The 24,958-nt window shown below is 47.5% G+C and overlaps 3 protein-coding genes across 4 annotated transcripts in view; 1 reads left to right on the top strand and 2 right to left on the bottom strand.

Annotated features, from left to right (window-relative positions):
- Positions 1-17,536, bottom strand: part of LOC128338542 (zinc finger protein 271-like) — a 26,966-nt gene extending 9,430 nt beyond the window's left edge. The window contains exons 1-3 of the mRNA XM_053281147.1: positions 16,171-17,536; positions 7,033-7,162; positions 2,151-3,914 (exon numbers count right to left, since the gene is read on the bottom strand). Of these exons, the coding sequence (XP_053137122.1) occupies positions 2,151-3,914; positions 7,033-7,162; positions 16,171-16,224 (1,948 nt within the window). The 5' untranslated portion in view covers positions 16,225-17,536. The remainder of the gene's footprint in view (positions 1-2,150; positions 3,915-7,032; positions 7,163-16,170) is intronic.
- Positions 1-24,958, top strand: part of LOC128338529 (zinc finger protein 154-like) — a 117,951-nt gene that overhangs the window by 51,727 nt on the left and 41,266 nt on the right. The gene's annotated exons all lie outside the window — the stretch shown is intronic.
- Positions 15,415-24,958, bottom strand: LOC128338532 (oocyte zinc finger protein XlCOF6-like). Of its 2 annotated transcripts, none has more exons than XM_053281128.1 (2): positions 24,828-24,958; positions 15,415-19,810 (listed from the first exon to the last, which is right to left on the bottom strand). In XM_053281128.1, the coding sequence occupies exon 2, from the start codon at positions 19,651-19,653 to the stop codon at positions 17,869-17,871; it is 1,785 nt and encodes a 594-aa protein (XP_053137103.1). In that variant the 5' UTR covers positions 19,654-19,810; positions 24,828-24,958; the 3' UTR covers positions 15,415-17,868. The 2 variants fall into 2 exon arrangements, with proteins under 2 accessions (XP_053137103.1, XP_053137102.1); XM_053281127.1 differs by having other exon boundaries at positions 15,415-19,807; positions 24,828-24,935.

The raw sequence follows: 24,958 nt of genomic DNA, 5'->3' as shown, positions 1-24,958 counted from the left end.
GTTTTTTTCCTATTTCTACTCATTATTCTGGTTTCTCACACTCTTAACACATTGACACTCTATCCAGTGAGTCTCAAACTTGGGTCCTCAGGTGTTATTGGACTTCAACTCCCATAATCCCCAACCAAAGGCCACTGAGGCTGGGGATTATGGGAGTTGAAGTCCCATAACACCTGAGGACCCAAGTTTGAGAATCCCTGCTCTATACTCTGCACCCCTCTGAGGTCTGCACCCTAGGCACCGCCACAATTACTCTCTCTGTTTTTAACTCTGCCTCCCAAAGCAGAAGCAAAGCCAACCAGCAAATAGGAGAAAGTGGATTCTCAGGATTGGGTGGGTGGGTGAGCAGCGGGTGGGGTGGGAGGATGATGCATGGGGAAGAACAAGGAAATCGTGGAAGGGGTGAAGAGCTGGCCCTGTAGTGGATCATCTGAAGACCTCCGTGGGGCAGAAATGCTGTGAGGAGAAAGCAGGAGCGAGAGGCTGTCCATGGAAGCAATTTAAAAGGTTTTGGTGCTGCAGGAAAATTTGGGCTGTTGCCCTGAGCCATAAAGAAGCTTGCTTTACCTTAAGAGACGCCTCAATATCTTTACAGTGAACCCCTTTGTGGACACATTGACACAATCTTATATAAGTACCAGAGTTTTGAATAAGAGATGGAAATATAAGAAGTGGTGTTCAGAGTAGCAAGTAAATGGACTAGCAACGGCCTAGAGCCTTTGGACTCAGGCGGTATACTTATTAAATTAAATTAATATTAATTACTAAGGTTGTTGCTTTGTATCAAACCATTATGTGTGTGGCCCTACATTGTAGAGGACAGAAACTGATGAAACTATTGTGCCAATAAAGTGATTTTCTGTGCTTTAGAATTTTAAAAATGTTTCAGCTATGTCCATCTCTCTCCACAATACCACTTGGACACAACAATACCGAAGTCAGAGTTTCAATCCCGGATTAGGATTTAATTTGCAGGTGGCAGCAGAAATATATACATAGAAAACAAAAGGTTCACAAACATATTTATTGTTTCTTTTAACAGCGGTATATTTTAAACACTAAACTCCCAATCCCAACGATGGGCGAGTCCCTGACAGCTTAGAGCTGCAGGCAGAGCTCACCCCTTGCATTCCTAACTGGCGTGATATTTCCAGCCTCGTTCTAACATGCACAGATAAGCTCTCTCCAGTCTCTTGTTACAGGGCTTCCTGACAAAATAAAGTTTGAGAACTACACCTTTCGTCTCATACATTTTCTTTAAAGTTCCCCACATTTCCACTGCACGTCTCTTATTCCTTACACGAATCATTCACTACCAAGCAGATCATCCCAGTTTTCTTTCTCCCCGTCCCAAGCCTTTCATTCCTCTCCTGATTCTGCCAGCTGCTGAGTTTGCTAACGCCATGAATTCTCAAGTGCATTTCAAAGATTAAAAAGACCGCAGTTCTAATTCAGGACCCTTTGGTTCCTCAGTTACTTGAGGTCTCTGCCTCGTCTCCGGGATGAAAGCTTCATGCCCACTCTTGCAACGACTAATAACTTGGGCAGTTTTCTCATGCACTAAGCCCAGGTCCCATAACTCTGTTGTAGAGGAAAGGTTTTCAGTTGACCATCAAAGTAGCAGACTATAAAGCTCTTCTCACCATCCGTGAGAAGAGCTCTGGGGTGGTCTGTGGGGAAGGAGGGTTTAACTTACCTTCCCCGCCAACGAGCTCCTTCAAGTCTCTGGGCAGGCAGATCACCACAGTAGTGCATGGGGTTGAGGTTTCGGGACACACCTTCGGCATGCAAGAATTCAGATACTCTTCCCAGAGCGCCCCGTCCCCTGAGGGGACTATCTTAAGGTGCTCACACATATAGTCTCCCATTCAAATGCCGACTAGGGAGGACCCTGCTTAGTAAAGGGGACAATTCATGCTCGCTATGTAAGAATATCAGTCTAGCAATCATGATAGCCCAAAGCTACAAGGAAAGGAGAAGTCCCTCACTTACTTTTTCTTCTCCTAATGCACCCAGTGGGGAATAAGAGAGAAGCTGGGCAGAGTCGAGGCTACTGGAGCTGTTTCTCCAACAGGTTCTAAGGTGTGTATTAAGATGTCCACTCTGGCTGAAGCCCTTTCCACACTGCAGGCATTTATGTGGTTTCTCACCAGTGTGGGTTCTATGGTGTAAAGTAAGAGCCCCCCTCTCACGGAACCTCTTTCCACATTCCAAGCATTTGTGTGGCTTCTCACCAGTATGGGTTCTCTGGTGTGAAGTAAGAGCTCCCTTCTTACTGAAGTGCTTTCCACACTGCAAGCATTTTAGGGGTTTCTCCCCAGTGTGGGTTCTGTGGTGTGCAGTAAGGTTTCCACTCGTGCTGAAGCTCTTTCCACACTCCAAGCATTTATGTGGCTTCTCGCCAGTGTGGGTTCTCCGGTGTATAGTTAGATATCCACTTTGTCTGAAGCTTTTTCCACACTCCAAGCATTTATGAGGTTTCTCTCCAGTGTGGGTTCTGTGGTGTTTATTCAGATCTCCACACTGGCTGAAGCTTTTTCCACATTCCAAGCATTTATATGGTTTCTCCCCAGTGTGGGTTCTAAGGTGTATATTAAGATGTTCACTCTGGCTGAAAGTCTTTCCACACTCCAAGCATTTATGAGGTTTCTCCCCAGTGTGGGTTCTATAATGTAAAGTAAGGTTTCCATTAGTGGTGAAGCTCTTTCCACACTCCAAGCATTTATGCGGTTTCTCTCCGGTGTGGGTTCTCTGGTGTTTATTAAGAGCGCCCCTCTCACTGAATCTCTTTCCACACTCCAAGCATTCGTATGGTTTCTCCAAAGTGTGGGTTCTATGATGTGTTGTAAGATGTCCACTTGTACTGAAGCTCTTTCCACATTCCAAACATTTATGTGGTTTCTCTCCAGTGTGGGTTCTATGGTGTTTAGTAAGATCTCCCCTCGTGCTGAAGCTCTTTCCACATTCTAAGCATTTATATGGCTTCTCCCCGGTGTGGGTCCGGAGGTGTAACGTAAGAGTTCCCCTCTGACTAAACCTCTTTCCACACTCCAAGCATTCATATGGTTTCTCTCCAGTGTGGATTCTATGGTGTATAGTAAGATCTCTACTATGGCTGAAGCTCTTTCCGCACTCCAAGCATTCATAGGGTTTCTCCCCAGTGTGGGTCCTATGGTGTTTATTAAGAGCTCCCCTCTCACTGAAGCTCATTCCACACTCCAAGCATTCATAGGGTTTCTCCCCAGTGTGGGTTCTATGGTGTAGAGAAAGAGCTCCACACTGGCTGAAACTCTTTCCACACTCAAAGCATTTATGTGGTTTCTCCCCAGTGTGGGTTCTATGGTGTTTAGTAAGATCTCCGCTCTGGCTGAAGCTCTTTCCACACTCAAAGCATCTATGTGGTTTCTCCCCAGTGTGGGTTCTGTGGTGTATAGTGAGATGTCCTCTCTGGCTGAAGCTCTTTCCACATTCCAAGCATTTGTGTGGTTTCTCCCCAGTGTGGGTTCTATAATGTAGAGTAAGATGTTCACTTTTAATGAAGCTCTTTCCACACTCCAAGCATTTATATGGTTTCTCTCCAGTATGGATTCTATGGTGCATAACAAGATGTCCTTTCTGGCTGAAGCTCTTTCCACACTCCAAGCATTTATGTGGTTTCTCCTCTGCGTGCATTTCCTGCTGATGTTGAAAGCTTGCTTCAGCACTGAATCTCTTCCTACGTGGAGGGCACCGGCTTCTTTCTCTTTCATTCTGCATTATTTTTTTGATTCTATGCTGAGAAGCAGAAGATCCGTTTCTGTTCCTACATTTTGCTGCAGTTTTTCGTGTCTGTTGTTTCCTCTTTTTCCATCTGGCAGCTCCTAACAATCCTCCGCTGGGGTTTCTCACACTTTTCCTCTCCAAAATATCACCTGCTGGAAGAAAGAGATAAAACTGTTCAGAGCCTGGGATAGAAAAGGAGCCTTAAGGAGATCTAATGAGAAGAAATCATGAGAACGCAAACAAGAGGTTTCTATTTCCCCCTATATTTGATGGCTATGTGATTACGCTAGAAGCCACTGGGCTCCAATTAACCAAAGAGTGGGAAAGATATTGCCAATACAACTCACTTAAACCCTCTTTTATTTTGCATTACATTAAATATTTACCCAAGGAGTCTATTGAACTGGTTGGCTCTAAGTTTCAGGATGTGCTATTCAAAATGCTGGAAGTTAAGAGATGCTTCCAATGGAGGCCTGCTCCACTTAGGTCCTCCTGGAGATGTTTCCCTTCAACTCCCATCACACAAGGCCATTGGCCACTGTGGCTGGGGATTTGGGGAGTTGGACCATAATAATGGCAAATAATGTTATACTATTCCAGATGTACCCCTCTCTTATATTTGTTTCTGTGAAGCGTTCATTATGTTAACATTCCAAAGAGGAAAGGAGCTCAGGTCCATGACCAACGGCTACTAGTGAGGTGGCTAAAGGCCACCTCCAGCCTCAGAGGCAGGATGCCTCTGGATACCAGTTCCAGGGGAGTAACAGCAGGAGAGAGGGCAGGCCCTCAGCTCTTGCCTGTGGGCTTCTCGGAGGCATCTGATGGGCCACTGTGCAAAACACGATGCTGGACTACATGGGCCTCCTTGGGCCTGATCCAACTGGGCTGTTCTTATGTTCTAACTTAGATGAATAAAGCAAGAACTGTTCCTTAAATGTGTCCTCCTTTGAAATGGATCTGCACTGGCTTTCACATAGAATGTTATGCAATTATCTAAGTGTTTAAATGTGCTCAGAATGAGGCATATCAATTTTTATCTTCACAACACCCCTGTGAGGTAGTTTGTTCTGAGGAAGAGCCTAGCTGGCCTCACAGCAGCATACAACTCCACGGAAAACTAATCAAAACTTAAAATTACGACTGAACATCGTCTTCAGATTGCTTATCTTTACAACTGGTGCACGGGCCACTTCCGGTATTGTGTTGACCAGGGCAGCTGGTTCCGTGCACACCTGTAACTGAAAGAAATCGTGCCTCTGAGGCTGGAAATGCCTCTGGGAAGCCCACAGGCAAGAGATGAGGGCATGCCCTCTCTCCTGCTGTCGCTCCCCTGAAACTGGGATACAGAGTGATGAAGGGAAATTCCTCTATCCGCTTTCACCTAGTTGTGTAACCTACATAAGCACTATAAGGTCATAAGTTTCTGCACCCTGCCATTACAAGGGTCCTTTTTCTTGGAGACAATATTCTGCCCTGCCTGAGTAGAGATAAACACCAGTTGACCATAGCTTGCCCTGCCTGACTAGGCATAAGCACAGCTAAAGCTGATTGGTGCATTATTGCTGGTTTCTTGCCTTGTAATTGGTTCACCTTGTCTACCAATGGCGAAACTTTATTCTGCTTGTACTAGTATGATTGGTGTATACCAGGGATTCTCAGCACTGGGTCCCCAGGCGTTATTGGACTTCAGCTCTCATAATCCCCAGCCCCAGTGGCCTTTGTTTGGGGATCATGGGAGTTGAAGTTCAATAACATCTGGAGACCCAATGCTGAGAATCCCTGGCGTGTAACATGAAACTTGCCTGTGATAGGCTCCATAGTCAATCCTATTGCCCAGGGTTTCTTAACCTTGGGCCCCCAGATGTTGTTGGACTACAACTCCCATCATCCTCAACCACAAAGGCCATGTCTGGGGATGATGGGACTTGTAGTCCAACAACAGCTGGTGGCCCAAGGTTAAGAAACCCTGCTATAGCCTGCATGCAAACAGTATAAAAGACTCTTGCCAAAAGCCTGAGTGCGTGCTCTTGGAAGAGAGACACCCAGCATATCATGGTCAATAAAAGCTTGAACCTTATGGACGGCTGCTCATTAAGTGAACCCAGAATTTCATGGTCAGGAGGCATCCTGCCTCTGAGGCTGGAGGTGGCCTATAGCCCCAGGGCAGTAGCCATTGATAGACCTGTCCTCCAAAAATTTATCTAAAGCCCTCTTACAGCCAACCATTTTTACGGTGATTAAATGTAATGCAGTGGAATTCTAGATATGTCCACTTCTCAGAACGCCTTCTTCAGTTGTACAATATAAATAGCTACTTCTGTTTGCATGCAGAAGTAAAACAAAAACAAAAACAAACCACCAGAAGAGTGGAAACACATAGGTACAGGGTGGAGACAATCTTTAAAATGCAACAAGAAAATGTACTTTGGAAAAATTTGGTCAATTTAAGACATTAGCTTTCATTTCTTTATACAGCTAAAACTAGTCTGGAGCTCAGAGTTTTTCCTTTTCCTTTTTGTTATCTCCGCCTTGGCAGCAAAATGGCTTGTTCCTAGTGCAGTCTCGGGTCTTGGTCACCTTTACAGACTTGGGGGTTCAATGCTAGCCTGGTCCTTCCGTGATTTCAGCCCTTACCAGAGAGTCCCCACTCTCGGGAAGCGATTTCCGTAATGGCTATAGCCACAGCCCTGACTCTCTCAAGCAAATCTTCAGCTGGACTCAGATCCTTCTCTTGGACTAGTTTCAGCTCCTAGGATTCTCCAACTTGTAGTTTCTTGACTGCCCTGCTTGTCTTCTTTTTGACTCTCTGCTCTGACTGGCACACTCTGATCTCCAAACTGAACTGAACGGTGCTAAAAGCAACCAATCCCCTCCAATACACCATTTTTGCCTAACCGTGTTTTTTTTTAAAAAACAGTCCAATCAGTGCAACCTTAAGTTCTAAAAATTTTACAAAATGCAACCAAATATATCAAAAGTCCATTCCCGTCTGGAATTAACTCACTACATTGCCTCATCTTTTAACTGAATCTGGCTAGAGCAGACACCCATAAACCGTTGACCCTGCCAGCTTTTCACAACATAGGGACCTTGCAACCTTATTTATTTATCCATTTATTTAACATATTTATAAAACACCCAAAACCTGCGTCTCTGGGCAAGGTACAGCAAAAGCAATGCAAATTTAACAAAATTAAAATTATTAAAATTATTTCCAAAACCTCACATAGGGAGGGAGAACAAGGGGGCGTCTGCCCCCTCTCACCTTACCTGCAAAGACTGCACCTCCGTCACCTTCCTGTGAGATCCTACTGGGTGAGGGTGTCCTCTGCCTGGTGTCCGATGGACTCTCCTCTGCCTCAGGGAAGCCAGGGGCCGCTTCTGAGGACAGATCTTCCATCTGAAAGAGACAGAAGAAGAGATTATCAGGAGCAGGGAGGGATTAGAAAGGGAGTGGTGCAGCAAGTACCCATAGCAATCTGCCACACACTGAGCCCGATCCTTGGTCCATCTCGCTCACTATTGTCTCTACACTGGCCGGCAGTATCTCTCCAAGGTTCCAGGCAGGATTCCTTCTCAGCCCTCCCTGGAGATGCTGCCAGGGGTTGAATTTGGGACTTCCTGCATGCAAACCAGATGCTCTTCCACTGAGCTAAGGATGCTTTGATGGAGCTGCCAAGCGGAGTCCGGCCATTGGTTTCTCTAGCTCAGTATTGTCTACTCTGACTGGCAGCATCTCTTCAGGGTTTCAGGCAGCGGTCTCTCCCAGCCCTACCTAGAGATGCTGCCAGGGATTGAACCTGGGACTTCCTGCATGCAAAGCAGATGCTCTTCCACTGAGCTATGGCCTGATCCCCAAGAAGGCGTTGCCTCGAGGGCCACAGAACCAAGCCCTCAATGCAGCATCCTTCCCTTCCGTCTGCCCCGATCACTCCCCTGCCCTATGGCTTTCCCAAACCAGGAAGCACCTTTGCTGGTTCCAAGCACTCCATCCTCCCCGCCTTGATTTGGGCCTCAAAGAACTGGGGCAGCTGTGTGGTGCTTGCCCTTTGGGTAGGTTAACCACCACCCCCCGCCACTCTCTTCACTCTTTGATACTTCCAAGACCAATATCCCAGTCTCAGGAAGCACTTGTGAGCACAGCTTATACTTTCTTTAAATATAAATCAATGCTGCCATGTGGTGTAACACTTGTGATGAACGTGGGAGACGGAAGAAAACCTTCCAGCCTGTGTTCCCTCTTACAGATGTTCCCAGATGTTGTTGACTACAACGCCCCTAATCCCCAAGCAAAAGCTATTGCAGCTGAGGATTCTGGGAATTGTAGTCAACAACATCAGTGGGAACCCCTTAAGAGGGAATACTGCTTACCGCACCTTGATAATGTTGAATTAACCGGCTCTCTCTGTTATTTAAGCTGATTCAATTGATATGGAACATGGTTATATAGGTCTAATAATTGCTTTTCCCTTGCCCATTTTATTTTGGACAACCTTGCAAGGCAGGCTCGGGTGAGAGAGCGAGCGGCGAGTCCAAAGTCAGCTAGGGAGATCCATGACTTAGTGGGGATATGAAGGCGGGCCTTTATCTCTAACCACTGCCAGCATGCTAGCATAAGGTCCAGCAAGCACTCAAAGGCTGCAGGGGTAGGCAATCTTCAGCACTCCAGATGTTGCAGAACTCCCAGCATTCCCCAGCACAATCCATTATGGCGGAGGAGACTGGAATTTGCAGGCCAGCAACATCTGGAGTGCTGACAGTCACCTACATAGGAACATAGGAAACTGCCATATACTGAGTCAGACCATGGGTCTATCTAGCTTAGTATTGTCTTCACAGACTGGCAGCAGCTTCTCCAAGGATGCAAACAGGAATCTCTCTCAGCCCTATCTTGGAGATGCCGTCAGGGAGGGAACTTGGAACCTAGATGCTCTTCCCAGAGCGGCTTCATCCCCCGAGGGGAATATCTTCCAAGGCTCATACATCAAGTCTCCCATTCAGATGCAACCAGGGCAGACCCTGCTTAGCTATGGGGACAAGTCCTGCTTGCTACCCCAAGACCAGCTCTCCTCTCCCCATGAAACCTACCCCTGAAATAGAGGGAGGAAACGGGTTTCCTAAAACAAGCCCCAAAGAAGCTGCATCAGGAAGGCAACTGTTTGGCCCAGTATCCCCAACAGCACCAGTTAAAAGATCTGAACCCGTCTCAATTCACCTACGTCCAGCCCTTTTGGCTGTTGCCGCTGCTGCCTTCCCAGGTCGTCCCAGTCCGAGTTCAGCACTCTAACCAGGACAGCCCGCGGGTTCTTTGGCACAGAGCCCCTCGCTCTGGATTCGGCCACAGCCCCTGTTCCTTGATCAGGGCAAGACAAGCAGCAGCCGGCGGCGGCGGCGGTGGCAGGGGGCTGCAAGATCAGTCCTCCGGAAAGGAAGGCATCTTCCTAGGCTCGATGCAGGTAGGTGCAACTCAGACAACTGACTCCCATGTGGCTGAGAAGGGGCCTTTTTTAAACAGCTCTTTCCTGGCCTCACCCCGCAGCCTGCCACCTGCCCTATATGACATAGGAACATAGGCAACTGCCATATACTGAGTCAGACCACTGGTCTATCTAGCTCAGTATTGTCTTCACAGACTGGCAGAGGCTTCTCCAAGGCTGCAGGCAGGAATCTCTCTCAGCCCTATCTTGGAGATGCTGCCAGGGAGAGCACCTGGAGCCTAGATGCTCTTCCCAGAGCGGTGGCTCCATCCCCTGAGGGGAAAATCTTCCAGTGCTCACACTTCTAGTCTCCCATTCATATGCAACCAGGGCAGACCCTGCTTAGCTATGGGGACAAGTCATGCTGGCTACCACAAGACCAGCTCTCCTCTCCTTTATTTATATATACCGCCTATAAATATTTTTTTTTGTGTATATATATATATATACACACACACTTTATTTATTTATTACATTTTTATACCACATAAACATTCGTCTCTGCATCTAAAATATATAATATTTTATATTTACACACACACACACACACTAGCTGGGCCAGGCGCAGCGCATCTGTGCTTCTAGTTTCCCCCCACCCGCCCATTTTCTTCACTCCCCACCACCATCTTGTTTCCAGCTTCGCCCACCAGTGCTGCCGCTTTCCTCTCCCACTGGCGGCAGCTCACTTGCGAACTCCCGCGAGAGCTACCACACATGGGATTAGCGGCTAGACTAGGACCGGGGAGACCCGAGTTCAAGTCCCCCTTCAGCCATGAAACTAGCTGGGTGACTCTGGGCCAGTCACTTCTCTCTCAGCCTAACCTACTTCACAGGGCTGTTGTGAAAGAGAAACTCAAGTATGTAGTACACCACTCTGGGCTCCTTGGAGGGATAAAAATGTAAAATGATAATAATGATGATGATGATGATGATGATGATGATGATGATGATGATGATGATGTAGGTTACACAACTAGGTGAAAGCGGATAGAGGAATTTCCCTTCATCACTCTGTATCCCAGTTTCAGGGGAGCGACAGCAGGAGAGAGGGCATGCCCTCATCTCTTGCCTGTGGGCTTCCCAGAGGCATTTCCAGCCTCAGAGGCACGATTTCTTTCAGTTGCAGGTGTGCACGGAACCAGCTGCCCTGGTCAACACAATACCGGAAGTGGCCCGTGCACCAGTTGTAAAGATAAGCAATCTGAAGACGGTGTTCAGTTGTAATTTTAAGTTTTGATTAGTTTTCCATGGAGTTGTATGCTGGGCTCCTTGGAGGAAGAGCGGGATATAAATGTAATAATAATAATAATAATAATAATAATAATAATATGCCGCCCTGTCCCCAAAGGACTCACAATCTGGAAGGGGGGGGGGAAACCAACACAAGACAAACACCAGCCACAGCCACGGGAGGGATGCGGTGCTGGGGATGGAGAGGGCCAGCGGTTCTCCCCCCCCCCCACTCAATAAAGAGCACCACCGCATTTAAAAGGTGCCTCTCTGCTCAGTTAAGCAGGGCACCTGCAGGGATTCTCCTGCCGCTCTGGGAACAGCAGGTTTCCAAGTTCCCTCCCTGGCAGCAACTCCAAGATCGGGCTGAGAGAGAGATTCCTGCCTGCAACCTGGGAGAAGCCGCTGCCAGTCTGTGAAGACCATACTGAGCTAGATGGACCAATGGTCTGACTCAGTATGTGGCAGCTTCCTAGGTTCCTCACTCTTCTTGCCTGCTTTCTATGCCAGAGACGCCCTTCCTTGCCTTCTTGGAAATGTGGCAGGCGGGAGGGAGCAGCTGGGCAGCCCAAGCCAGGCGTCCTGACCCATGTGGCCGGGCAGGCAAGAATCCTGGGATGGTGGGCAGTGGTCTTCGCTCCCGGCACTGGCCACGGCCTGCCTGCTCCCTGCTGCCTTTCCTGCCCCTCCTGCCCTGCCCTTCTGCAGTGGGCCCTGAAGTCGCTGGGCGGAAGGAGCAGCCCAAAGCCCCTGGCCCCCTCCTGGCCACTGCCCTCTGCAGCCAGCCCGCCAGAGCAGCAGGCCTGCTGGAGATCAGCTGCAAAGGACGCTGCGTCTGGTCCGGGGAAGGGAGCCCAGCTTCTCCCAGCCCCCTGCTGCTGCTGCCCCAGGGCTCATCCCAGCCCAGGGGATATCGGAACACAAGAAGCTGCCATATACTGAGTCAGACCCTTGGTCCATCTAGCTCAGTATTGTCTTCACAGACTGGCAGCGGCTTCTCCAAGGTTGCAGGCAGGACTCTCTCTCAGCCCTATCTTGGAGATGCTGCCAGGGAGGGAACTTGGAACCTTCTGCTCTTCCCAGAGCGGCTCCTTCCCCTCAGGAGACTATCTTCCAGTCCTCACACATCATGTCTCCCATTCATATGCAACCAGGGCAGACCCTGCTTAGCTAAGGGACAAGTCATGCTTGCTACTACAAGACCAGCTCTCTTCCAAGACTAAATGATAGGAGGAGGAGATGGCTGAAAATTGCATGAGCTTTTCTGGGTGGCAAACCACTTCAGCAGATGCTGAAAGCCAGGGGAAAGGGAAACCTTTCCAAGATCCTGCAAGGGACAGGTGTAGAGAAGTATCTGCCCCCCCGCCCCAGGGCTCATCCCAGCACAGGGGATATCGGGACGCAGGAAGCTGCCTTCTACCGAGTCAGACCCTTGGTCCAGCAAGCTCAGCATTGCCTACCCAGACTGGCAGCAGCTTCTCCAAGGTTGCAGGCAGGAGTCTCTCCCAGCCCTGTCTTGGAGATGCTGCCAGGGAGGGAACATGGGACCTTCTGCATGCAAGCAAGCAGATGCTCTTCCCAGAGCGGCCCCATCCCCTAAGAAGGATATCTTGCCATGCGCACATGTCGTGTCCCATTCAAGCGCAAACCAGGGTGGACCCTGCTTAGCAAAGAAGCCAATTCATGCATGGAAAAAGGAGGGCAGGTCTGAGCCCAGCGGAGGAGGGTGCAGAGAGCAGGGGCCACCCAAGGCACGGGAGGTGACCCTGGGCTCCCCGCTCTGTCCCGCCCGGCCCCCCTGGTGGTGTGGGGCAAGGAGCAGATGGGGGGGGGGGTAGAGCTTGGTAGCCAGATGATATTGCTTACTAGCCAGCAATACCTTGCAGCCCCACCACAAGGGGATCCAGGAAATCACGTCTAGAGTCATTGCAAGAAGTAGGGTGCAAAACATGCACGTACCTTTGGGGTCCAAGCAGGGTTATGTCTCGTGGATTTATTGCGGGACCGACACTCAAGCCTCCCTCTGCTAGCGACGGGCTGGAGCTTGCAAAGCAGAAATCGCGACTGAGCATGCTCAGCAAGCAGAATACACTAGACTACTTCAGCCACCTAGAGGCAAAACGTCTACAGCTATGCTGCACTTGGGAGCCATCATGGTTATAGTATGGACACTTAGGCGCATCAGCCTGGTCTACCAGCCTGGAAAGGTTTCCTGTTTTCTCACAGTCTGCGGGTGGGGAGGAACACACAGGCAGCCCTTTGCAGTTCCGGACTTGGGGAGTCACACTTCAGGCGTGGAAAGTGGCATCGCCGGAGTTCTTGGACTGCCTCCAGCCTTTGCTGAGCTTCCTGGAAATGGATTTTGTTGAACCCAGAAGGATCCCTTTGAGGTGGAGTTCTGGCAGACGACGCCTTTAGATTCATGCCTGGCCCTCATCTCTATTGGAAGGAGAGACGTCTTCAACATCTCTTCCTTCTGCTATTTTTATTTCATTTCGTTTTGTTTTGTTTTATTAGTTTAGAGGCTCTTTCGAGACTCTGCTTTCCTGTTTGGACACTATGCAATACTCGCTGGCTTCACGGCTGGCTCCTTTCTCTCTTCTCTAAATGAAAACCACGTTCGGTGGTCTTAGAAGCTACATTAAATGTTTCCATTATCTGAAATATTTTCATTCAAATGCACACACACACACACACACACTTAATTACTAATGCAACGTGTGGCTTTGCTTTCAAAATGGAGATTTTAGGGTTGGGAGGAACCTCAAAGGCCATCTAGTCCAGCCCTCTGCTCTTCTCGCCTCTCCAGCCAAGGAGGGTCCCCCACGAGCACCGTTTTCCCCTAACACCAGCTGCGAGCTCTGCTGCCAAGACGGAGAGAAGGGAGGGCTGATCCAGTACCCATTTTTCACACCTGATTTTGCACCCACCCCAATTACCTGGCCACTGGCTGCTGCTTAACTCTACATGCTTTGCCCAGATTTAGTATTATATACGACCTTTCCAAAAAAGGCTCAGATCCCAGTAGGCTGCTGGTGGGTCAGGCAGCTGAGTCCAGAGAAAAGTTGGAGCCCCACCATCTCCCCACAAAGTGGCCCACACAGATGCGCCACTCACGACTGACCTTGGTTTGTGGCAGGGGGTGATGGCACTTGTAGTCAAACATCATCTGCTTTAAAATAATGCACGTGGCTTCAAGTTATACGTTTGCTAATTATACCTGGGATTAGAGAACTCTAGAAGTTCTCAAAGCTGTTTGCATAGAAAAATAAGACCAATTGATAGATAAACAAGTTGTTCTAGTAAGAACTAATCAGCCTACTTTCCTTTCACTGTCTCTACAACTGGACCAAATTTGGTTCAAATCGAGGTCCACAAGTTAGATCTCTTGCACCTCAAATGTTAATGTGTCCACTATCTTGGATTAGGATAGATGACATCATTACCAACTACACCATTGTGGTGTCCCTGTGTGTCACTCACTACAACTGTACCAAATTTAGTTCAAATCGGTTCAACAGTCCTCAAGTTAGTACACCTGCACCTCAAAAGTTCACGCATCCACCATCTTGGATCGGGGCGAATGACATCACCAGAAACTACACCATTGGGGTATCACTAGGTGTCCATACAGCTGCAGCAAATTTGGTTCAAATAGGTTAAGCGGTTCACAAGTTAGCCCACTTGCGCCTCAAAAGTTTACGCATCCGCCATCTTGAATCGGTGTTAATGACATCATCACAAACTATGCCACTGAGGTGTCCCTGTGTGTCCCTCACTCCAGCTGTACGTAATTTGGTTCAAATGGGTTAGAGAGTCCAGTCCAGAAATTAACCCGCTTGTGCCTCAGATGCTCACACGTCCGCCATCTTGAATTGGAGGTAGATGACATCATCACAAACTATGCTGTTGAGGTGTCCCTATGCGTCCCTACAACTGTACCTAATTTGGTTCATATTGGTCCTTGCACTGCAAAGTTGATAGCGGGGGGGACACACGGACACACACACAGAATGCTGGGTGAGCTCATAAGCCTACTAGAGAGGAGAGTTGGATTTGTGGTAGCAAGCATGACTTGTCCCTTTAGCTAAGCAGGGTCCACCCTGGTTGCATATGAACGGGAGACTAGAAGTGTGAGCACTGGAAGATATTCCCCTTAGGGGAGGGAGCCGCTCTGGGAAGAACAGAAGGTTCCCAGTTCCCTCCCTGACAGGGCTGAGAGAGACTCCTGCCTGCAACCTTGGAGAAGCCGCTGCCAGTCTGTGAAGACAATACTGAGCTAGATAGACCAATGGTCTGACTCGGTATGTGGCAGCTTCCTATGTTCCTAAAGGAGGCTAATAAGAGGAGAGTGAAGAGGGAGTTGACTAGGATTGGAGAGGCCTGAGTTCAAATCCTTCCACACAGCCATGAAGCTCAGGGGATGACCTCGAGTCAGTCACTTTATCTCATCCTAACCTATGTTATACAGGCATGAGGTTTTCTCCACTACCAGATCTTTAGAGGGAGGGAGATCAGGGAGACCCAATATAATATTGCCGTTAATGTATATAACTTTTAGGTAAGGTGTAGCAAATTAAAGCCTTTGTTTCAGAGCAAGCTCACGTGAGGGAAAGAAATGCTGAATCATCCCTGCTGAGCTGCCTGGCTAGGCTTCTCCTAAAACTATTCTGTCTTATTGGTAGGTTCAAAACGCTGCCACAACACACAATAAAACATGTAGAGAACCAAACCAGTGGATTGGGTGCTGTAATCCAAGGTCCCTTTGTAACTGGGTATTGGGCAAATACAAAAAACCTTCCACATGTTAGCTTACATGGGATGAGAAAAACTGATAGCTGCTGAACATCTGAGGATATGTTTGCACCAGAGAAACCCCCCCATTGCCCCCCACTTTTTCCTGAGTTAAAAACCTACTTGGAGAGGTTTGTAAAAAGAAAAGAACTAAAAAAAAACCAGTTTTATTCAATTACTACAGACTGCTTCCATCGGAGGCTTCTAGCTTTCTTAGATACACTCATCAATACTTAGGTTACAAAAACAGGTTGTCTTAGGCACGCTTAAATTTTTATAGAGTTTCTTACAACACCCTAGGAAGGGTTGGGCATAGCATAGTGTTTCTTATTTTAAATTACATTGCAGGTAAACACTACTAGAACAGTATCGGGGATATACAAAGAACACACCAAAGAAGCAGAAATTCTAATGCAAAGTCTGACTAAAACCTTTCCTTAAATTAATCTTCGCAAAGCCCAGTCCCTGGCTCATTGCTTTGAACTCACCAAACTCTGGATGAGAATTCAAGCTTACGGTCCTCCTGTCTTTCAAGGATCTGGAGAGTCATTCTCCTGCAGCCATCCTCCATGACCACATGTCCTCCTGTGCAACCAAGCTTCTTGTCACAAAAAATTCCCTTCTTCCTGGCCACAGCTCTCTAGGTCTCACCCACCTGGTATGCTGATTGGCTGAGCCCTGGAGTTCACCAGCTTGTAACGTCAAGACAGGGCTCACTTCCAGTTAACTCTTTAGAGGGAGGGAAAGCTGGTCACTACACAAGGGTTCCCCAAGGTAAATATATTCAGCACTGGCAGCAGTGCCAGTGACTAATAATGATGGCAAAAGTCATAGTGGCAGCCATGAAGACAAAAATCCACATTACCATAACAGGATGTATCTCATTCACTCACATATTCATACTTACTCTAATTAACTCTGGAGCTGGCCAGACTCCAGGAATTAGTTTGAGCCTGGTCATTTGTGCCTCGAGTGAGAATTCTGGATTGATTTGTTCTAGGATCCATTGGTTTGTTTTCCTGGCTGTTCATGGTATCCTCAAAGGTCTTCTCCAGCACCCAAGTTCAAAAGCGTCAATGCTTTTTCTATCTTGCTTCTTCACAATCCAGCCTTCACATCTAGAGTGCGTCACAGGGAAAACCATAGTCCAAACTATTCTAATCTTTGTAGGTGTAGACACGTCACGGCATCTAAATATGCTTTCAAAGCCCTTCACTGCAACCCTACCAAGTGCTAGTCTGCGGCATATTTCTTGACTATGGGATCCTTGACGGTTGATCCTAAAAGGCAGAAGCTATCCACCACTTCAATGTCTTCATTGTCAATTCTGAGGCTGGTTGCTGTACCCATTGTCATTAGTTTAGTCTTTTTGACATTTAGTTGTAGTCACATTTTTTCACTGTGCTCCATGACTTTCATTACTAGAGCTTGCAGATCATCTGCATTCTCCACTATCACAGTGTTGTCGTCAGCGTAGCACAGGTTATTGATGTTTCTTCCTCCAGCTTTAAAACCATGCTCATCTTCTTCCAATCCAGCTTCTCTCAGTATATGTTCCGCATATAAGTTGAATAAAGAAGGAGAAAGTAGACGGCCTTGTCTTACTCCTTTGCCGATCTAGAACCAGTCTGTTTCACCATGTTCCGTCTGGACTGTGGCTTCCTATCCTGTGTATAGGTTTCTCATGAGAACAATGAGATGTTCTGGGATGCCCATTTTCCTAAGGATATTCCACAACTTGACATGGTCGACGTAATCGAAGGCTTTTCTGCAGTCAATCAAGCACATACTAACTTCTTTCTGGTATTCTTTGGCTTTCTCAATTATCCAGCGGGCATCAGCAATGATGTCTCTTGTTCCTCAGCCTTTTCTGAAACCAGCTTGAACATCCAACACTTCCCTTTCCACATAGGGTTCTAATCTGCATTGGATGATCCTGAGCATTATTTTGCTAGCAGGTGGAATTAAGGATATTGTGTGATGGTTTGCACAATCTGCTAAGTCTCCTTTCTTGGGTATGGGTACGTAGACTGACCTCTTCCAATCTACTGGCCACTGTGGCGTTCTCCAAATTTGCTGGCATAGTTTGGTTAGAGCCTTGACTGTAGCCTTCCGACATGGTAATGACCAGAGTGCTGATCTAACTTCATCTGCTTGTTCTAGAGGTTCTTGGAAGTAGGGAATATCTTCTAGATGTTGACATCCCTACTGTACAGATTTGCAGTACACTCCTTCCATCTCTGTTTGATCTTCTCTAAATCAGTTACTCGTGAGTAACCACGGCAAAAAGACGCACCGCGGCTACTCACAATTTTAAAAAAACAAAAACAGGTTTGTGGAGCGCTCACTCTGCAAAACCAGTTTAAGGGGCGGGCTTCTTCAGCGGGTTACCCACTAAAGAACCACAGGGCTCACAGACAAGCCCGGTGGTTCTCACGATTGTAGAAAATCGGATTAGCGGAGGTTAGCCTGATTTTCCACAATCGTGTGAATAGCCCCATAGTCTCCCATTCAAATGCAAACTAGGGAGGACCCTGCTTAGTAAAGGGGACAATTGTTGCTCCCTATGTAAGAATATCAGTCTAGCAATCATGGTAGCCGAAAGCTACAAGGAAAGGAGTCCCTTGCTTCCTTTTTCTTCTCCTAATGCACCCAGTGAGGCATAAGATGGACGCTGCACAGAGTCAAGGCTACTGGAGCTGTATCTCCAACAGGTTCTAAGGTGTCTATTAAGATGTCCACTCTGGCTGAAGCCCTTTCCACACTGCAGGCATTTATGTGGCCTCTCCCCAGTGTGGGTTCTATGGTGTGCAGTAAGGCTTCCACTCGTGCTGAAGATCTTTCCACACTCCAAGCATTTATTTGGATTCTCCCCAGTGTGGGTTCTCTGGTGTATAGTTAGATATCCACTCGTGCTGAAGCTTTTTCCACACTCCAGGCACTTATGTGGTTTCTCTCCAGTGTGGGTTCTGTGATGTCTATTGAGATCTCCACTCTGGCTGAAGCTCTTTCCACACTTCAAGCATTTATGTGGTTTCTCTCCAGTGTGAGTTCTAAGGTGTGTATTAAGATGTTGACTCTGGCTGAAAGTCTTTCCACACACCAAGCATTTATGAGCTTTCTCTCCAGTGTGGGTTCTGTGGTGTACAGTAAGCTTTCCACTCGTGCTGAAGCTCTTTCCACACTCCAAGCATTTATATGGTGTCTCCCCAGTGTGGGTTCTATGGTGGTCCTTCAGATGTCCACTCATGCTGAAGCTCTTTCCACACTCAAAACACTTATGTGGTTTCTCCCTAGTGTGAGTTCTATGGTGTTTAGTAAGATCTCCTCTCATGCTGAAGCTCTTTCCACACTCAACACACTTATGTGGTTTTTCTCCATTGTGTGTTTTATTGTGTTTAGTAAGGTATCCCCTCGTGCTGAAGCTCTTTCCACATTCTAAGCATTTATGTGGCTTCTCCCCAGTGTGGATCCTGAGGTGTAACTTAAGAGTTCCCCTCTGGCTGAAGCTTTTTCCACAGTCCAAACATTTATGTGGTTTCTCTCCAGTATGGGTTCTCTGGTGTTTATTAAGAGCTCCCCTCTCACTGAATCTCTTTCCACATTCTAAGCATTCATAGGGTTTCTCCCCTGTGTGCGTCCTATGGTGTTTATTAAGATCTCCCCTCTCACTGAACCTCATTCCACACTCCAAGCATTTATAGGGTTTCTCCCCAGTGTGGGTTTTATGATGTAGAGAAAGAGCTCCACACTGGCTGAAACTCTTTCCACACTCAAAGCATTTATGTGGTTTCTCCCCAGTGTGGGTTCTATGGTGTACAGTAAGACTTCCACTTGTGCTGAAGCTCTTTCCACACTCCAAGCATTTATGTGGTTTCTCCCCAGTGTGGGTTCTATGGTGTATAGTAAGATTTCCTCTCTGTCTGAAGCTCTTTCCACATTCCAAGCATTTATGTGGTTTTTCCCCAGTGTGAATTCTTTGATGTAGAGTAAGATGTTCATTTTTAATGAAGCTCTTTCCACACTCCAAGCATTTATGTGGTTTCTCTCCAGTATGGATTCTATGGTGTATAGTAAGATGTCCATTTGTGCTGAAGCCTTTTCCACACTCCAAGCATTTATGAGGTTTCTCTCCAGTGTGGGTCCTATGGTGTATAGTAAGATGTCCACTTTCACTGAAGCTCTTTCCACACTCCAAGCATTTATATGGTTTCTCTCCAGTGTGGGTTCTATAGTGTATAACAAGATGTCCTTTCTGGCTGAAGCTCTTTCCACACTCCAAGCATTTATGTGGTTTCTCCTCTGCGTGCATTTCCCGCTGAAGTTGAAAGCTTGCTTCAAAACTGAATCTTTTCCTACGCGGAGAGCTTCTTTCTCTTTCTTTCTTCATTTTTAAAAAATTCGATCCTAAGAAACAGAAGATCCATTTCTGTTCTTCTATTTTGCTCCTGTTGTTAGTCTCTGTTGTTTCCTCTTTTTACATCTGGCAGCTCCTAACAATCTTCTGCTGGGGTTTCCCTTACTTTCGCCCTCCAAAGTATCACCTGCTGGGAGAAAGCGAGAAAACTAGTCAGAACCTGGGATAGAAAAGGAGTCTTAAGGAGATCTAATGAGAAGAAATTGTGGAAATGCAAACAAGGGATTTATTAGGTTTCCCCCTTATTTGATGGCTATGTTGTTACGTTAAAAGCAATTGGACACAAATTAACCAAAGAGTGGAAAAGAAATTGCCGACAGAACTCACTTAAGACCCTCTTTTATTTTGCATTTCATGAAACATTTACCCAAGGAGTCTATTGAACTGGTTGGCTCTAAGTTTCCTGCTGCCAGGATGTGCTATGCATAATGTTGAATGTTAAGAGATGCTTCTAATGGAGGAGGTTCAGCTGAGGCCCTCCTGCAGATGTTTTCCTACAGCTCCTGGGCCACGCAGAGGCCAATCCCACAGGCCCGTGGCCTCCAAAATGGCCGCGACGCCAAGCAGAGAAGGTTGAACAGCTAACCACACCAGCCAGAGGGGGGCATAAGGAAAGTCGGCAGGGGGAGGGGGAACCTCTGCGAACCCGGCCCCACCGCCGCCTCCAGCAACTCCCCGGAAGGGAGTAAGTTAAAAATATATATTTTTTTACACTGAAATACGTTCGCGAGCTCCCCCCGAATTGAAGGGGGGGCATTCTGGGGTGCCGGACTGAACTGGCCCAGTCAGGTTCGAGTCCATTTCGGACTCAAACTGAACCGGGCCAGCCGGTTCCATGCACATCCCTATAGCACAGGTCTGGCTCAATCCAGCTTGGCTACTCCCCTGCTTTCAGTGATTTCAGCTCAAAGTCCTGGTTTGCTGGATGGGCAACTCCAGCAGTCTCCAGCAGCCACCAGTATTCTGCTTCCCTAGTTCTCTCCCAGGTTTCTTTTGCCAGCTTTTCTTTCCAAGTTTCTCTCTCTCCAGTCGCCTTTTGCCAGCTCTTAGACTCGCTCAGTCTGACTCAACTGGACTCCAGCTCTTTTTAGCAGACAGCTCCAGACTGAACTTCTCCAATGCCACTGCTCTCTATCCCTCTCAAGCTTTCCCAATATATACACTTCTTCCATCACATCAGTTACTTAGTTCAGCCAGTCAGAACTCAACAAAACATTCCCTCCATAATTTAAAATCATTTTCTCCTCCAAAGCCCAACTGATAGATTTGCCCAAACTGGAAGTGAAACAAGAATAACACAACTGCTAACTTGGCAAAGAGGTACCTTTTAATGTGGTGATTCTCTTTTATTTAGCAGGGGGAGAGTAACTGGCCCTATCCACATCCAGCACAGCACCCCTCCAGTGACTGCTGATGGTGTCTCTCTTGTGTTTCTTTTTAGATTGTGAGCCCTTTGGGGACAGGGATCCATCTTGTTTATTATTTCTCTGTGTAAACTGCCCTGAGCCATTTTTGGAAGGGCGGTATAGAAATCAAATCAAACCAAACCAAACAACCAAACTGAACTTTTACCCTACACAGAGACTAACTTCCCTTTTACAAGGAAGACGGGGTTTGTAAGCACAAAAATCAATGCAGGTTTACAATTCATTTAAGTGGGCTTATTTGCAAAAAAAACAACAACCCAAACTCAGAAGGTCTAGGCCTTGTTCCTTCACAGGTGCTCTGGGGCGAGTGGGGTATTGGAATCAAAGAGATGGTTATCAGGGACTGCTTGAGAGGTTGCTGTATGGGGAGTGACAGGGACTGGCTGGTTCGAGCATTGAGGCTCGTTGCACCATGGGGAAGCCAGCAGGTTAGTGAGTTGGTGCTTGCTTGCAAGAGAAGGAGACGCTGGAGGGTGTTAAATAGCTTGTTTATCCTTAAATAGTTAACAAGAATATAAGGAGGAGGAGGAGGAGGAGATCTGGTGTAGCTTGCTGTGTGCTTTGAAATCAGATTGGTTAGAACATATGAAAGCCCTGCTGTGCTGGATCAGGCCCAAGGAGGCCCATCTAGTCCAGCATCCAGTTTCACACAGTGGCCCACCAGGTGCTGGTGGGAAGCCCACAGGCAAGCGGTGAGAGCATGCCCTCTCTCCTACTGCCACTCCGCTGCAACTGGTATGAAGAGGCATGGTTGTAGATATGTACATGCCTAAACTGATTTGTTGGGCTTGGCTTTTCTTTCCTGGTTAGACCTTTGGCGAGGTTTGACGAAATGGGGGTGACTCTATGCTTACCTGGGATCTACCCTCAGTAGAGTGATTGCGCCGATTCCAAATCTAGGAGCACGCTGCTCTTTCAAGGTAGGCTGCCACCAGTTGAACAGTGATCTAAAGCCACTGACCAGGCTTAGACACGGCTTCCACAACCTAGAACTCTCTGGCTTGGGACTTACAGGCACTGTACAGCCAGAGTCCACACAACCCAGCTCTAGACAACAAGATTTTATTCTGAAAACAACTCAGCAGCAGCGAATGCCCTTACAAGGCACATGGGGAAGAGTTTTGCAAGTAACACTCCAGAACCGGTTAAATCAGACTGAAGCCACTTCTAAGTATACGAACTTTATTAAGACACAACGTTTGCAGGCACAGAATAAGGAACTGGGGGAAAATAGGGTGGAACTGGGAGTAAAGAAAGGAATAGAGGAATTCAAAAGGAAATACAAAAAGGATTTACTAACTGACTAGCCCTGAGTTTTACCTTAGGCTATCAGTAGGCAGGTCCTTGGCTAAGAGAGCATTAATCTCTACTAGGGATGTGCGAACCAGTTCGAATTCGAACCAGGATGGTTCAATGGTTCGAATTCGAACCAAACCAGCCATCAGGTTCGAGCTGCAGGTTCAAATTCAAACCAAACTGGGGGTGGTTTGATTCAAACTGGTTTCAACCTCAAAAAATGGGTGGGGTGGTAGCTGGCACCCAGGGGTGCCTACCACCGAAACCCCAAAGCAATCGGACACACGTACGATTTTTTAAAATGAATTTTTGAAATTTATTTTTATTTTTCTCTCATAGGGTATAATGGGACTCAGACCAGCCCATTATTCCCTATTGTGCTCCACCCATAGGTACCAACAACCACCCAAACCCTGCAGCAATTGGACACCTCTATGATTTTTTATGAATATTTGAAATATTTTAAATTATTTTTCTCATAGGGTCTAACGGGACCTGAACCAGCCCATATCCCCTATTGTGGAGCACTTAGGGGCGCAAAGGTGGGGTGGTTGGTAGGCACCTAGGAGTGCCTACCACCCACAAAACCTCAAGGCAATCGGACACTTGTCTGATTATTGGTGAATTTTAAAATTATTTTGGAATTCCTCATAGGGAATAATGAGGATTGCAGCAAACGTCGGGGGCAAAGGGGTGGCCTAGAGAAGAGTGTGGTGGGTGGTAGTGCCCAAGGGGGGGGCAAGGAAGCTATCAGAATTATTTGAAAGGAATTGGGCAAAGGGCTGATTTTTAAGTGATTTTTGAAGTTTATGTGTCTTTAAGGTTAGCAATGAGAGTGGATTCATGGTTTGTCATTGAAAATCTTATATGCTACCAAAGAATCTACACTCAGAACACTCCAGAAACAACAAAACCCAGTACCCCATGGTTTAGCAACCCATGGGGGTGGTTGGCACCCTCGCTCTGGACCACCCCAGCACCCTCCAAGTGCAGTTATGGGGCTACTGAAACCTCCATTCTTCCCTATGGAGAAAAACCTTAAAGCCACTTGTGGGGTGCTGGGGTGGCCCAAAGTGAGTGGTGGTGTAGAGCACAGAGGCTGCTAACCACCCCCACCCCCTTTTTTGCTAGTAGGGTGTGGTAGCAAGGCTTGAATCCTCCTCTTTGCTAAGCAGGGTCTGCCCTGGTTTGCACTTGAATGGGATACTATGTGTGTGAGCACTGTAAGATATTCCCCTCAGGGGATGGGGCTGCTCTGGGAAGAGTGCCTGCCTGCTTGCATGCAGGGTGCCAAGTTCCCTCCCTGACATCTCCAAGATAGGGCTGAGAGAAACTCCTGCCTGCCACTTTGGAGACGCTGCTGCCAGCCTGTGTAGACAATACTGAGCTAGACCAACCAGAGGTCTGACTCAGTAGAAGGCAGCTCCCTCCTTTCTTCGTGGAGAAAAAGTAAAATACACAGCCTTGTCCACATGATACACACACACACACAATGTGGGTTCTCTTAATTTTTCTCCTGACCCTTGCTCCAGGTCTAAGCGGGATGATCTCTGTCAACATGCAGATGAATGCAGGAAACTTCTTTGGATGATGTTTTTCCTCTGAGATGCTCCATATCTAAGTCAGATGTGCTAAGTCAGCTTGTGGGGGTTGTGGTGTGTGGATTTTTATTTTATTTTATTTTAACAAATGCATTGATGCTCAGATTCCTGATGACTCCTAGGATGACCCCACCTCCAGATGAACTCCCCTCAAGATACCCCTCCACATGTATCCCTGATTCCAGGAACAGAATATAGGAACACAGGAAGCTGCCATCTGCTAAGTCAGACCCTCGGTCCACCCAGCTCAGTATTGTCTTCACAGACTGGCAGCGGCTTCTCCAAGGTTGCAGGCAAGAATTTCTCTCGGCCCTAACTTGGAGATGCTGCCAGGGAAGGAACTTAGGACCTTCTGCACGCAAGCAGGCAGGTGCTCTTCTCAGAGTGGCCCCATCCCCTAAAGGGAAGATCTTACAGTGCTCATACATGTGGCCTCCCATTCATATGCAAACCAGGGCAGACCCTGCTTAGCAGAGAGGACAATTCGTGCTTGGGAAAGGGGCAGGGCGGGGCATTGCAACGGAGGAGGGTGCAGAGAGCAGGGGCCGTTCAAGGTGGGGTGGGTGGGTGGGTACGGGCCACCCCTGGATCCAGCCAGCCAGGCCCCTCTGGCACTATGGGGCAAGGAGCAGACCAGGGCCTGCGCTGCCAAGCATCTGGCCAGAGCTTGGTAGCCACACCGTATTTCTTACTAGCCAGCAATACAATGATTCAGCCCCACTACAGTGTTAATAAAAGGAAAGACATTTTTTAAAAAATAAAAAATAAACAACTGTTATGCTTGCTATTGCAAAGAGTAGAATGCAAAACATGATGCACGTACCTTGGGCTCCAAGCCGGGTTGCTTTATGGATTTATTGCGGGGCCGACACTCACTCGGGCCTCCCTCTGCGAGCAAGGGAGCTCGCAAAGCAGAAACGCCGCCCCCGGCTCTGAGCCTGCTCTGCAAGCAGC

Source organism: Hemicordylus capensis, chromosome 16 (genome assembly GCF_027244095.1).
Source record: "Hemicordylus capensis ecotype Gifberg chromosome 16, rHemCap1.1.pri, whole genome shotgun sequence".
NCBI classification, from domain to species: domain Eukaryota; kingdom Metazoa; phylum Chordata; class Lepidosauria; order Squamata; family Cordylidae; genus Hemicordylus; species Hemicordylus capensis.
The sequence above is the reverse complement of the archived record's forward strand: the minus strand, read 5'-3'. Positions and strand labels throughout refer to the sequence as shown.

Bases quoted from the DNA above. Each gene is read 5' to 3' on its own strand.
- LOC128338532 (XM_053281128.1), bottom strand. From the start codon at position 19,653: ATGAAGAAAGAAAGAGAAAGAAGCTCTCCGCGTAGGAAAAGATTCAGT.